Raw genomic sequence first — 12987 nt, 5'->3', positions numbered from 1 at the left:
CGGATGTAGGGTTGTACATTTCCGGTAGCTTTACTTTGCGGTCAATCGCTACTGCGAAGATATACTCCAAAATCATGTCCAAAACTCAAAAACGGAAAGATCGCGTTAAGAGCAGAAGGTGGGAACACTCACCACTGTTGTGTCATAAAAAATCTAATGATCAATTTTGACGTTTAAAGAGTTTAGATCGATCAGTTGTTTACATCACTCAACACAAGCAGAACTGCATTACTGCATAAGACACATCGTCCACATTCAGAAGCACATCTCTGTATAGTGACTGGTCTTATGATTTAAACAGGCAAATGCTCAGCATTCAAACTACAGGTGAAGAATAGTCAAACCAGATGTTTCCCGTTATGTCGATATCAGCTAGTCAGGTACACACCTACACAGCATGTTAACAAACTGTGAAAAAAAGCCACACAAAAAATGAATGATTGCTGGTAACGGTTTCTCTACATTAGCATTTACGAAGGGTATGTTGTGACTTACCTTCAAAATTACAGTGGTCCCTCGCTATGACACGGTTCACCTTTCACCTTGCTGTTTCGCAGATTTTTTAGTGCAAGTTTGCATGCCTTTTTGTTACATCACATTGTGTCCTGCGTCCTGATCGCTGCAGACGATCTCCTCCTTGACCTCTCACCTGTACAGTACAGAATCGCTGCATCCATCGCTAGCAGTGTGACTCTGAAGTGCAGTACTGTATGTCGAGGATGTCGACGAAACGTTTTGCACAGTCAAAAAATAAAATTGGCTACTTGATTTCACCTACCGCTGGTTATTTTTAGAACATAACACCGCGATAAACGAGGTACAGCTGTTTACAGATACTGAGAAATATAAAATTTGAATCCCTTTTCTCTTTTCCTCTGAGGCGCGGGGGAAAAATATCGACAAATCGATGAACATCATTTACAAATATATTGGGTAAATGCCGAAGACATCTATAGAAATGTAAATCGCCGCTTGATTCATTAATTTGCTTAACTTGTTTTGGACCGTAAACAACGCGCTAATAGGACACCGGAAACAAAGCTCCCCACAGGAGTTTCCACACCGGAAGTAGCATATGCTAACGTGCACATAGTCTATAGAATGCCCTTTTAAGTTGTGTAATGCCCCGAGTACATTTCAGAAATTAAGGGACAGCATATTTGGGGACCAGCAGTCATTACTGCTCTACTTGGATGATGTCATTGTGTTCTTTCTACAGTAGAGGAGCATGTGAGTTGTTCTGGGCCATCTGCAGTAAGAAGGTCTCAAAGTAAAGTTGGAACAGTGTTCCTTTTTTCAAGCTATTTGTGTGTGCCTGGAGACACTAATAAAATAGAAACCGTTTCTAAGTGGATTTGAGTTCCTTCTTTGGCTCTGCAAGCTACTATTGCTGTTTTGTTGAAAGATTTGCCTAGTTGGCTGCTCCTTTGCATTGCTTAATAGCTGAGCTGACTGGTACTAAGTCTAGGAAACTCAAGAAGGGTTTTGTCTGCAGTATGTTGGGGGAGATTAAGCACTTTTGGTGAGGTTTCCTCTTATGCATTTGAGGGTAAACACCGGAATATGAGCATAAAGCCCCATTTAACTTGCAGCGAGAACTGCAGTGCGAATCTCGGGTATCTGGTAGCATCCCTTGGGCACTCCTCCCTGGCCTCTCCGAGTTGCCTGTCTTTAACTGCATTAATCAATGAATTTTGTTGTTTTTAAGCAATATTTGGTGTTTTAATTAAATGTCTTGTAGTCTGCCACTTAATATTCAGTTATTTTGTTTAATAAATGAGTGATTGCCGCGCCTTCTGTCTTTGTCAATAACAAACCTGTGTGCCTTCGCAAAAACTTTTGCACTGGTTAATCTAATATTTCCTGGGGTGAACCCCACCCCCAGGTGGCGTTGTCGGCACCTTTTAGTTGCCTTTTCAGTTTTCTCCTCCTTGCAGCCACGTAACGTTATACCTGATGGTTGAATATATGAGCTGGACTTAGACCGGGGAGGAAATGCCAAGGAGGGCTTTAAATCTAGATTAGGCATGTGACACTTTAATAGTCACTATTTTATACAATCACTTTTCTCTATATATACAACGATAAACCAGCGTTGAACTGACAAAAAAATCGCATTACTTTATCTGTGAGCACTGTATTTATGAAAATAGAGAAAGTAATATGGTCAGTTCAACATGCTAAACTAAATCTGTTTTAAATTTTATTTTCTAAACTTGAATCTTATCATTTAAAACTAGTTTTCTTTCGATGTCTGTGGTGGATTTTCCGCCACCGGGTGGCACCCGTGTCTGCTGCTGTGCGGTGCGGTTTGAAGCTCCCTCCCTGAAGGAGGCTGACCTCTTTCCCGCGATGACAGTTTCCTGCAGGCTTGCTGAGGCGGACTACTCGCCCTCACAGTAGGATGTGCTGACGGGGAGCAGGGTTAAAAAGAGTTGAGCTGCTCGGCATGCAGTGGACGAAGCTGACAAAGTGATTATTAGTTCATTTTTCAAGGAGCAGCGAATGTCGCAGGTGGATACCGGTGAGTGTGACGCTTCCTTGGCGGTAAGGGAAGAAAAAGAAGTTGTTTTTCGTTGGTGTTAGATGCACGTATTACTGGTAGGTGAAGTCCTAGCCCTAATACGTGTCACTCTGGGGCGTCAGACTCCATCTAAGAAATGAGGATTTAAGACTTGCACTATTTAACAGTCAAGTTATGTACGTTTTTATGAATCGTGTAACTACACTCTGATTTAATCGTTGATGCTCTTTTATTCGGCTCGCATATAGCCACATAAAATAACACATTTAGCAGTAAAGAGTGTACTTTAATGACGCCTTCACACTTGTCGGTGCTAGCCACTGCACTGTGTTTTGGCAGCGCAAGGCTGAAGCGAGGACGGGTGAGGCACTTTTCAAAGTTGAAGTACTCCCGTAGACATGCGAGGGGATGCAATGAATATATGCTGAATTAAAGAGTGACTCTAATTGTTTTGCCACAGGTAATAAATTCGTTTCTATCTAAAGCGTACTCTCCCCCTGTTCCTCAGAGACAAAAAAAATGGCATTTTTGTAAGGGAGTTTTGTGCAAGAGAAAAAGATAAACGGCAGCTTAGCCTGTAGTCTGTATTGATTTACACTGCAGGCCAAGAAGAAGATTTTCTTGTCTTGTACAGATTTGTTTAACGGGGATTAGTTTGCAGCTTTAATGTATTTTTCTGTCATTTGCATCCAGGCTACTACAGCCTGCTTGTTGAAGGGGAATTAAGACAACATGGATCCTCTGGAGAAGGCCTATTACTACTAAATTGGGCATATATATATATATATATATATATATATATATATATATATATATATATATATATATATATATATATATATATGCCCAATTTAGTAGTATATATATATATATATATATATAGGCCTATTACTGGTATATATATATGGTATATATATATATATATATATATATATAGGCCTATTACTACTAAATTGGGCATATATATATATATATATATATATATATATATATATACATATATATATATATATGCCCAATTTAGTAGTAATAGGCCTATATATATATATATACCAGCGCTTTACATCAAAATAAATGTTACTCTTTTTATACTTGGGCCGAAAACCTTCTAGTGTTTACTTTTGAACATAGAAATCGTGGTTGTTATTACTGGATTCTTTTCTTTCACCAACATTTCTCATCCAGTTTTAAATACTAAAGTCAATTCTTAATTAAAAGAGATGACTACATAGCAATCTTGGTGTTCATTTGAGGGGATCATTTCTCAGTTTCTTGTAACGCTGTCAAGCTTAAAGTTGTTCTATTCCTTTGGGCATAACTGTGTCTCCATTCATCTCTTAGAATTTGGTTTATGGAGATGGAAATCTTGCAGCCACAAGGCCTTTTCTTTGTAGTATTGTAGTAAAAAAAAGAGTTGGAGCTTTGTCTGCTTCTGCCTCTGTAGCGTGTGAATAAGCACTAACATTTTCTTGTAATTTACTGTTTTTCCAGAGGGGAAATGAGTAACAAGATGGACGGTTCAGCGGGAGAGGGTGCCAAAGCCAATGGGCCCATTGCAGCACCTAACACCCCCACAAGTACAATGGGCCCCCCTCTGTCCCCAGAAGAGCTGGCCGAAGAGCAGCAATCATCCCTGACAGATGTCACTCAAATGTGGATTAACTTTGCCAAGACTTTTGCCCTAATATTTCCTATCTACGTCTTGGGATATTTTGAATTCAGCTTTAGCTGGGTTCTGATTGGACTTGCAATGCTTTTCTACTGGAGGAAGAACTATGGCAACGGGGACTACAGGATAAACCGTGCCTTAGCGTTCCTGCAGCAGGAGGAGAAAGCGGTGAAGCAAAGTGTGCCAACCACAGAGCTGCCACCATGGGTATGTACCGCAGTGTTGTTATAGTCTGTATATTATCACAGTCTTGTTATGGTTTATTTGCTTTCCTATTCTCTCAGGAGTTCTCACAGTCAACATCAAATATAGGATGTCTGCCAAGATGGCTGACATGGATGACTAATTTCCCTGCAGCTCTGCCCACTGATTTTTTTTGTTTTGTGTTCTTTTTGCTTCTTTACTCAAAATACTTGACAGACATCCCAGCTCACATGCTTGTGTGTCCAGTCAAATTAAAGGATCAGACAAACGCCCTGTAATTTCCATGTTTGGGATATTTTCTGAAGTCTTGCATGCAAGATGATACAACGGTATTGGCATTTGTTTTTCTCATAGGAAAGACTGCTGCAGTTTATTGCAGATTGGTTGACCAGAAGTTTAAGCCATAAAGTTTAATTTAATTTCCCTTAAATTCCTGAGCATCAGTAATAAAATGCATAAAAGTTGCAAATAGCATAGATTTTATTGGCTGAATCTCTGCTAGGTCTTCATGAAGGCATCACTTTTTTGCTGTCTCCTGTGTCCTGCACATCACCTACATATAGGGCAGGTTGTGCACACATTGTCTGTTTTTGCTGTTTGTTGCATCACCTTCCACTAGGTATTTCTCAGATTGTCCATGGAATGATCAAAATGGCATCCAGACTGCAACATGTCTGACATTTGAAACCCTGACTGGGCAAAACAAATTTTGTTGCTTGTTAATGTTGGCCTCATAAATAGCCCCTGGAAAGGTCACATTCTGCCCTTTTGTTGACGGTCCACATCATCAGTCCTAGGATTTAGTCAGCATTAGGCTCATTTCAGTGTTTTTAAATGTCCAAAGAAGTTGGAGATGTCAGCCAATTAATCTCCGACGTGTGACTTCACAACCCAGTGTGCCCCTGAAGCTTTTTAGGAGAGTCATCAAACCTGTTCTATTTTTCAATTTCTCTCTTCATTCCTGAGATGTTTGGTGTATTTGTCTGTTACGAAATTAGTGTGTAAAAGAAGGAGGCAGACTGACTGCACGTCTTTAACACAGCTGTCATTCTCTCCATTTACTTGATCTTTGCTTATAAAATGTGACATTACTATTTCCCATTATACCATGAATGGAGATTAGTGTTGGGCATGTGCACACAGGTTCCAATGAGAACTGAGAAACGATGTGAACTCTGCAAATTTGTTCGTTTGGCCCGAGGTGGCAGATAATCCTTAAGAGCACAGTGTTCTCCCATGATGCTTTTTCTTTCGTTTCTCATTATCAAGCTTAACGAAATCCATAAAAAAACGTAATATCACGGTCTGTAATTTCCTTTACTGCAGAAGGTCACATGAAAGCATCGTTTTATGTGGTCATAATGTTTGTCAATGTTCTTTCTGACGTCTAGTATCCTTTTGGGTTAAAAATGTCATAATGTACTTCAGTTCAATTCTGTTTTTATTATATAGAGCCAGAATAAAATCCTGATAAAACCAAAATATTAGATGGGCAACAATCTGATGAGACTCTGTGAGCAAGAACTTGGCCTGATGGAGAGGAAGAACTTCTCTTTAACAGGAAATACTCTGTGGTAGGACTAGGCTCAAGGAGGAGGAAAGCTTTTTGTAACTACTCGTTGGTGAGATGTTGGGAAAACAATGACAGAAAAGAGATACTTATAGGGCGGCTGATTTTTCTAAGAAAAAAATCAATGGCCTGATTAACATATTGAGCACCTTGGTGTGTGTCTTTGAATCCTGATGAGGACTTGATAGATCTCTGCACTGCATGCTCATCCTGTAGTGACTTATCAATCCTTCTTTTTGACTTTCCCCCGTTTTGACTGGGGGAAATGATTAACAAAAAAGTGTCATGCTGACCATTAAATGAAACCATAAACTTATTAGAAATGTGTTTACTGAGGTCATCGATCAACTGAGCCAAATTCATGCCTTCCCATAGACCTCTGTACAATTAGACTTGTGCAACCAGAGGAGTCAACCCCTGCTGGCCATGAGAATTCATATTAAGGGACTTTTTACATTAGCTTCATTTTTCAGATACAAAAGCTCTTGTGTCCAAACTTTATGCTAGCAGACCGTGGCTGACTTACCTAGCATGGGCTCAAGGATCGCTAGTTAGCTCAGAAAGTAGTAGCAGTAGTTACAATATTACGTTCAATATTAATAGTTCTACATGAAGATAAGCTCCACTCTTGTCTGTGTTCAGCCTTCCTTTCTCCTTTAATACAACAAAAAGAAATGAGGCGCATCCTTCTTTGTGTGTTCAAGTATGAAGCAGGTACAAAAATAACACAAAGAAATTGTCCAATAAATACTAAAGCATTCATCCAATTCTTCAACCTGTTTTGTTTATAATAAGAGATTAACAGATAGCTGTCACTTATTGTTAACAGTAACAAACGGTCACACTGTATAACTGTGTTTTTCCACACTTGCAAACTGCACAATTCATCAGCCATCCTTTCCAAGGCTTCTGTGATTTGAAACCCGCTGACACTGTAATGAAGAGGCTTCCATTTTTCTGTCACATTTACTATTATCGATGATGATGCCAGAGTAGGAACCGAAAGAGGCTGAGTCGATGGCAGGATGCCGGGCAGACCCAAACACGGCCCCCCTCCCGTCACAGAGCAATCCATCAACACAGCCACTATCACACAAAAATGATGCCCGGCAATAACAATAGGTGAAAAATAAAAGCTTACCTGCACGAGGAAAGATCAGTGGATTAGAGCAGCTGTGTGGAAACCGCATGTTTTCTCTGTGTGACACTGTGGAACCTTTAAGTAACTTTGTGTTTAAGAAGAAAATGTGAAACCAGTGAAAGGATGTTAAAGTATTTACACATCCCAGTGATAATCAGCAACAGTGGGACATAATCAGCTGTGAACTTTGACCTCTGAAACAGACACGGTCTGTCACTGCCTGTCATACAAGACAGTTTATCTACGTCACCTATGTCACATTAACCTCCAAACTAAATGATTAGGAGCTCACTGTAAGTCCTGAGACGACATAGAGGAAAAAAGTGAAACAGTTTTCTTAGGTTGTTCTTTTCTCAAAGGACAACATTAAATCTTCAGGCTGCATTATTTAAGCAGCAGACCAAAATCTGGGCATGTAAGAAACTAGAAACATGGGTTGTTTCTTTTTGAGTTGATCAATTGTTAATTTGTTCAAGTATTTCTGTCAGACAGGCAGAAAGTCCTGCATCAGCCCAAGCTTATCGTAGCATAAGTAAGTGATAATTCAGGGTGCCTTGGTTCAGCCTCAACTATAAACTTTATCAAAAAGTTTCAAACCTATTCTTAAAAAATCTAAAGGGTGTCTGTCTCCCAAATCCAAACTGGGAGTTGGTTCCAAAGAGGAACTGATAACTGGTAACTGAAGGCTCTGCCTCCCATGCTTTGAAAGCAAAGCGTCAGAAAGGCACACGGGAGCAAAGATAACGTGAACTCTTGGTTATTAAAGTAGGGCTGCAACTAGAGATTATTTAGTTAGTACATAGAATGACCTTCTCAAAGCTGAAGTTGATATATTCACATTGCTTATTTTGTCTAACCAACACAACAAAACATGGATATTGGAAAAATGTATCAAATCTTCACATTTAAGAAGTCTGAGTGTTCTTGGTTAATCGTCTGTGAAGGTTCTCAGTCATCCAGGTCATCGTAGTCAAAGGAGCTTGCAAAGAAAAGCGTCTGGACTTCTTTAAGTTTACTTGAAGACGTTTCACCTCTCATCCGAGAAGCTTCTTCAGTTCTAAGGTCAAATGGTGGAGAGTCCCAGATATAAACCTAGTGGGAGTATCCCCCCACAGAGGGACAAAAGGACCCCCTGATGATCTTCTAATCGCCTGAGCCAAGGTGTGAAACTGGGTGTGGGTCCCAATCAGCCAGAGTTTCGGGTGTGTTCATTGTGAAACCTGGCCCCACCTTATCATGCGAATTCCTGAGGTCAGATGGCCCAGGATGTGAGTGGGCGTTAAGGCGTCTGGGAAGGGATCTCAAAACTGGATTATAGATGGCAGAGAGTTGGTGTCGTAAACCCCCGCCTCTGTTCAAAGATGGTCGCTCACAGTGGACATAGATGGCTTCTTTCACTCCTCTTTCAAACCATCTGTCCTCTCTGTCCAAAATCTGAACATTGGCATCCTCGAAAGAGTGTCCTTTATCCTTAAGATGCAGATGGACTGCTGAGTCTTGTCCTGTGGAGGTGGCTCTTCTGTGTTGTGCCATGCGCTTGTGAAGTGGCTGTTTGGTCTCTCCAATGTAGAGGTCTGGGCATTCCTCGCTGCACTGTACAGCATACACCACATTGTTAAGTCTGTGTTTTGGCGTTTTGTCTTTCGGGTGAACCAGTTTTTGTCTGAGCGTGTTGCTGGGTCTGAAATGCACCGGGATGTCATGCTTGGAGAAAACTCTCCTAAGTTTTTCTGATACACCGGCTACATAGGGGATGACAATGTTGTTGCGTCTGTCCTTCTTATCCTCCCTCGTTGGTGTCTGGTCTTCTTTTCTGTGCCTCTTTGCTGACTTTAAGAACGCCCATTTAGGATAGCCGCACGTTTTGAGTGCTTCCTTTACATGTGTGTGTTCCTTCTTTTTTCCTTCAGGCTTAGAGGGAACATGTTCTGCCCGGTGGTGTAGGGTCCTAATTACTCCAAGTTTGTGTTCCAAAGGGTGATGGGAGTCAAAGAGGAGGTACTGGTCCGTGTGTGTGGGCTTCCGGTAAACTTCGATGTTGAGTTTGCCGTTCTCTTCAATGTGCACAGCGCAGTCCAGGAAAGGCAAACAGTTGTCCTTTGTGTCTTCCCTGGTGAACTTGATGTTTTTAACGCTGTGGATAAAAACATCAAGTTCACCAGGGAAGACACAAAGGACAACTGTTTGCCTTTCCTGGACTGCGCTGTGCACATTGAAGTTAACGCTGTGGATAAAAACATCAAGTTCACCAGGGAAGACACAAAGGACAACTGTTTGCCTTTCCTGGACTGCGCTGTGCACATTGAAGAGAACGGCAAACTCAACATCGAAGTTTACCGGAAGCCCACACACACGGACCAGTACCTCCTCTTTGACTCCCATCACCCTTTGGAACACAAACTTGGAGTAATTAGGACCCTACACCACCGGGCAGAACATGTTCCCTCTAAGCCTGAAGGAAAAAAGAAGGAACACACACATGTAAAGGAAGCACTCAAAACGTGCGGCTATCCTAAATGGGCGTTCTTAAAGTCAGCAAAGAGGCACAGAAAAGAAGACCAGACACCAACGAGGGAGGATAAGAAGGACAGACGCAACAACATTGTCATCCCCTATGTAGCCGGTGTATCAGAAAAACTTAGGAGAGTTTTCTCCAAGCATGACATCCCGGTGCATTTCAGACCCAGCAACACGCTCAGACAAAAACTGGTTCACCCGAAAGACAAAACGCCAAAACACAGACTTAACAATGTGGTGTATGCTGTACAGTGCAGCGAGGAATGCCCAGACCTCTACATTGGAGAGACCAAACAGCCACTTCACAAGCGCATGGCACAACACAGAAGAGCCACCTCCATAGGACAAGACTCAGCAGTCCATCTGCATCTTAAGGATAAAGGACACTCTTTCGAGGATGCCAATGTTCACATTTTGGACAGAGAGGACAGATGGTTTGAAAGAGGAGTGAAAGAAGCCATCTATGTCCACTGTGAGCGACCATCTTTGAACAGAGGCGGGGGTTTACGACACCAACTCTCTGCCATCTATAATCCAGTTTTGAGATCCCTTCCCAGACGCCTTAACGCCCACTCACATCCTGGGCCATCTGACCTCAGGAATTCGCATGATAAGGTGGGGCCAGGTTTCACAATGAACACACCCGAAACTCTGGCTGATTGGGACCCACACCCAGTTTCACACCTTGGCTCAGGCGATTAGAAGATCATCAGGGGGTCCTTTTGTCCCTCTGTGGGGGGATACTCCCACTAGGTTTATATCTGGGACTCTCCACCATTTGACCTTAGAACTGAAGAAGCTTCTCGGATGAGAGGTGAAACGTCTTCAAGTAAACTTAAAGAAGTCCAGACGCTTTTCTTTGCAAGCTCCTTTGACTTCTTGGTTAATCGTTGTTTTTATAAAAGCAGCAAACCTGAACCTCAGTAATGCATTAATTTAATAGTCAGTAAACTAGCTGTGATCATCTGTGAAGTATAGATTTTGTTGGAGCTACTTGTCTACTATTTCTCACCCTCCTAGGAAATATGCCTGGAATGAGGCTTGATAGGCAGTGTGGGCACCAGCTCATAGTTAGCAGGCCAAGAATGCCGGAGGATAATGCTACAGTTTTATCTTTCTGAAGACAAACCAACACTGTTCACCTTGTTCTCTCAGCATTGTTGGACACAAAAAGATGTATCTGTTGTATCAGGGCTTTTGGAGTTTACAGCAGAATTTAACTCAGTCAAGACTCTGAGTGAGACTGGATTTTAGAGGCCGATGTCGTTAGGAAGCAAAAGTTAAGAAGAAAATTCAAGATAAATAAAAATCAGGGTTTATGATTATGTACTTCCAGTACAGTAAACTTACTCTGACAACTGCACTTGACTCCTATGAGGATGTGTACAGTTTACATGTGTTATAAGCATTACCAGCTATTTCAAACAAATACTCACCCTTTTATATTCTGCTGTGCAATATTAAATAACTCCCAGCGCATAGAATAAACTTTGATTCAATGCAAAATATTCTCATAACAAACTAAGTTATTAAACTTACATCAGAGTTTGTAAATTGATCAAATAACAGGATATAAACCCATTTCATTTGAGGCTGTTGTTTTGCGACTGGCTCTGAGTTCTAGCTAGTTTTAACTCAGGCCACTTTACCTTTTTTTAGTTTCTTTAAGATGTCAATGTCCAGCTGGGTGACGTTAATTAAATTGTCTGATTAGATTTTTGGGGATTTTTTTGTCCTCCTTCCCCTTACCCCCAGCTGGTTCCAGTAAATCGCTGCTTTCTGTGAGCCTGGTCCTGTTGGAGGTTTTTCCTGTTAAAAGGGAATTTTTACGCCCACTCTGACCCACAGCACGCTCACAGGCCTCATCTGATTATCTAAAATGCTACTAAACATGTAAGATTGAATAAGACATTAGTGATTGAGGTCTGAAATTAACAATGGCGCAGACTTTTTGATAAACACTCAAAAAACTTATGGTAACCTAATTATCGTTCATGGCTCGTATATCTTTACTATAGAAAACCTGTAAGATGAAAAAAGGCATTTTTGTCATCCACTGTGAATGTAAACAATGGCAGAAAGTGATACGACAGTACTAGACTGATGCAACAACACTATCATGTGTGCTTTTGAAAGAAACCACATACCGTTTTTTGTGCACTCTTAGTACTCCATTGTCCTCTAATCTCTTCATCCACATAAGCTGGAAAATCAGATGTTTTGTTCTTCCGCTGCTTATCTTTGCTCTGCTTTTCACAGTCTGCAGCCTGTAAAGCTTTGAATGTGATTACTGAATGTTATAAGGCAAGATAATTTTATTTATTAGTTTTTCCCAGGACAGCATCATTCAGAAATCATTCAGCAAAATTACTTCAACATGATCCTGCCACCAGGCCTAAAATACTGTATTATTATTTAGCAGCCAGCTTATGGTCTTTAATCACATGACAATCAAAAGGGGTTGACCTCAAACACGGGCATCAAAAGTTCAGACTACTGCTGGCTGCTTTTAAGATGAGCGCGGTGATCGAAGGACAGGTTTGAAATGCCTGTCGCTACAGCAAAGAAATTAGGTCAGGGTGGTAAACCGACAGGCTGGAGGTTTAGGACAGGCCAACCAAATTCCTGTGGAGATAAAGACAGAGCTGATATATTTGAGTGTCAGACTCGGACCTTTGCTTACCAAGCTGATAATGTGCGTTATGTGTTTTGATTTGAATCATGCTTTCCTCTGATTGGCTGACTGCCATAATTGATTAAGTATTTAAAAAAACAAAAAAAAAAGCTTTTTTTTTCAAGCCAACATGCAAAAGAGTTGATGATTCCATAATTTCATGTGTGGCAGTTTTACACTCTTAATTTGATATTTTTGACTTAATCCCACTATTTCACACTGGTATTTGTTTCCTGATATTTTACAGTATAAACCATGAACCAGGAAAATAAGTCTAGAAATAATGGTTGGTGGAGTCACTGTTTATGTGATGGAAAAACAGCAGGGATAATAGCAAGTGACTTTTCTGTGTTTAACCATATTAAAAATATCCCCCTGTGTTTGACAGCACACATAGCAAAGAGTAGGAAAGCCAACTGTGTGTAACTAAGTGTAAAGAGCAGTCTGAGTGTTTGACACCGAAGAGTTGAGTTTTGCACTCCTGATTTGATTGATTTATTACATTTAAGTTGACCAACGTGAACAGCAGCGGGGCAAAGGTGAAGCCTGTAGGAATCAAAACACACAAATGAAATCCAGCAGGTGGGGTTGTTACTGAGTACTGAATAAAAGCTCATGTGTCCATTTTCCATGAGAACATCAAGTAGATAATTTGTGTCATCTTCTGGTGTTTGAATCCACATACCAG

General features: G+C 40.9%; 1 protein-coding gene across 6 annotated transcripts in view; it reads left to right on the top strand.

Annotated features, from left to right (window-relative positions):
* The first annotated feature begins 1210 nt into the window (after positions 1-1210).
* esyt2a (extended synaptotagmin-like protein 2a) overlaps positions 1211-12987 on the top strand; it is a 58380-nt gene continuing 46603 nt past the window's right edge. For 3 of the 6 annotated variants that reach the window (XM_084911652.1, XM_084911651.1, XM_084911650.1), the window contains exons 1-2: positions 2352-2524; positions 4016-4400. In XM_084911652.1, coding sequence (XP_084767778.1) covers positions 4023-4400 — 378 coding nt within the window. In that variant the 5' untranslated portion in view covers positions 2352-2524; positions 4016-4022. Of the gene's footprint in view, positions 1231-2350; positions 2548-4015; positions 4401-12987 lie in introns of those variants that run through there. The other 3 variants (XM_084911649.1, XM_084911647.1, XM_084911648.1) reach the window with 3 other exon arrangements.

This window comes from Perissodus microlepis, chromosome 18 (genome assembly GCF_051167445.1).
Source record: "Perissodus microlepis isolate ML-2025 ecotype Zambia chromosome 18, ASM5116744v1, whole genome shotgun sequence".
NCBI classification, from domain to species: Eukaryota; Metazoa; Chordata; class Actinopteri; order Cichliformes; family Cichlidae; genus Perissodus; species Perissodus microlepis.
Note: the sequence above shows the minus strand (reverse complement) of the source record. Positions and strands in the feature narration are given on the sequence as shown.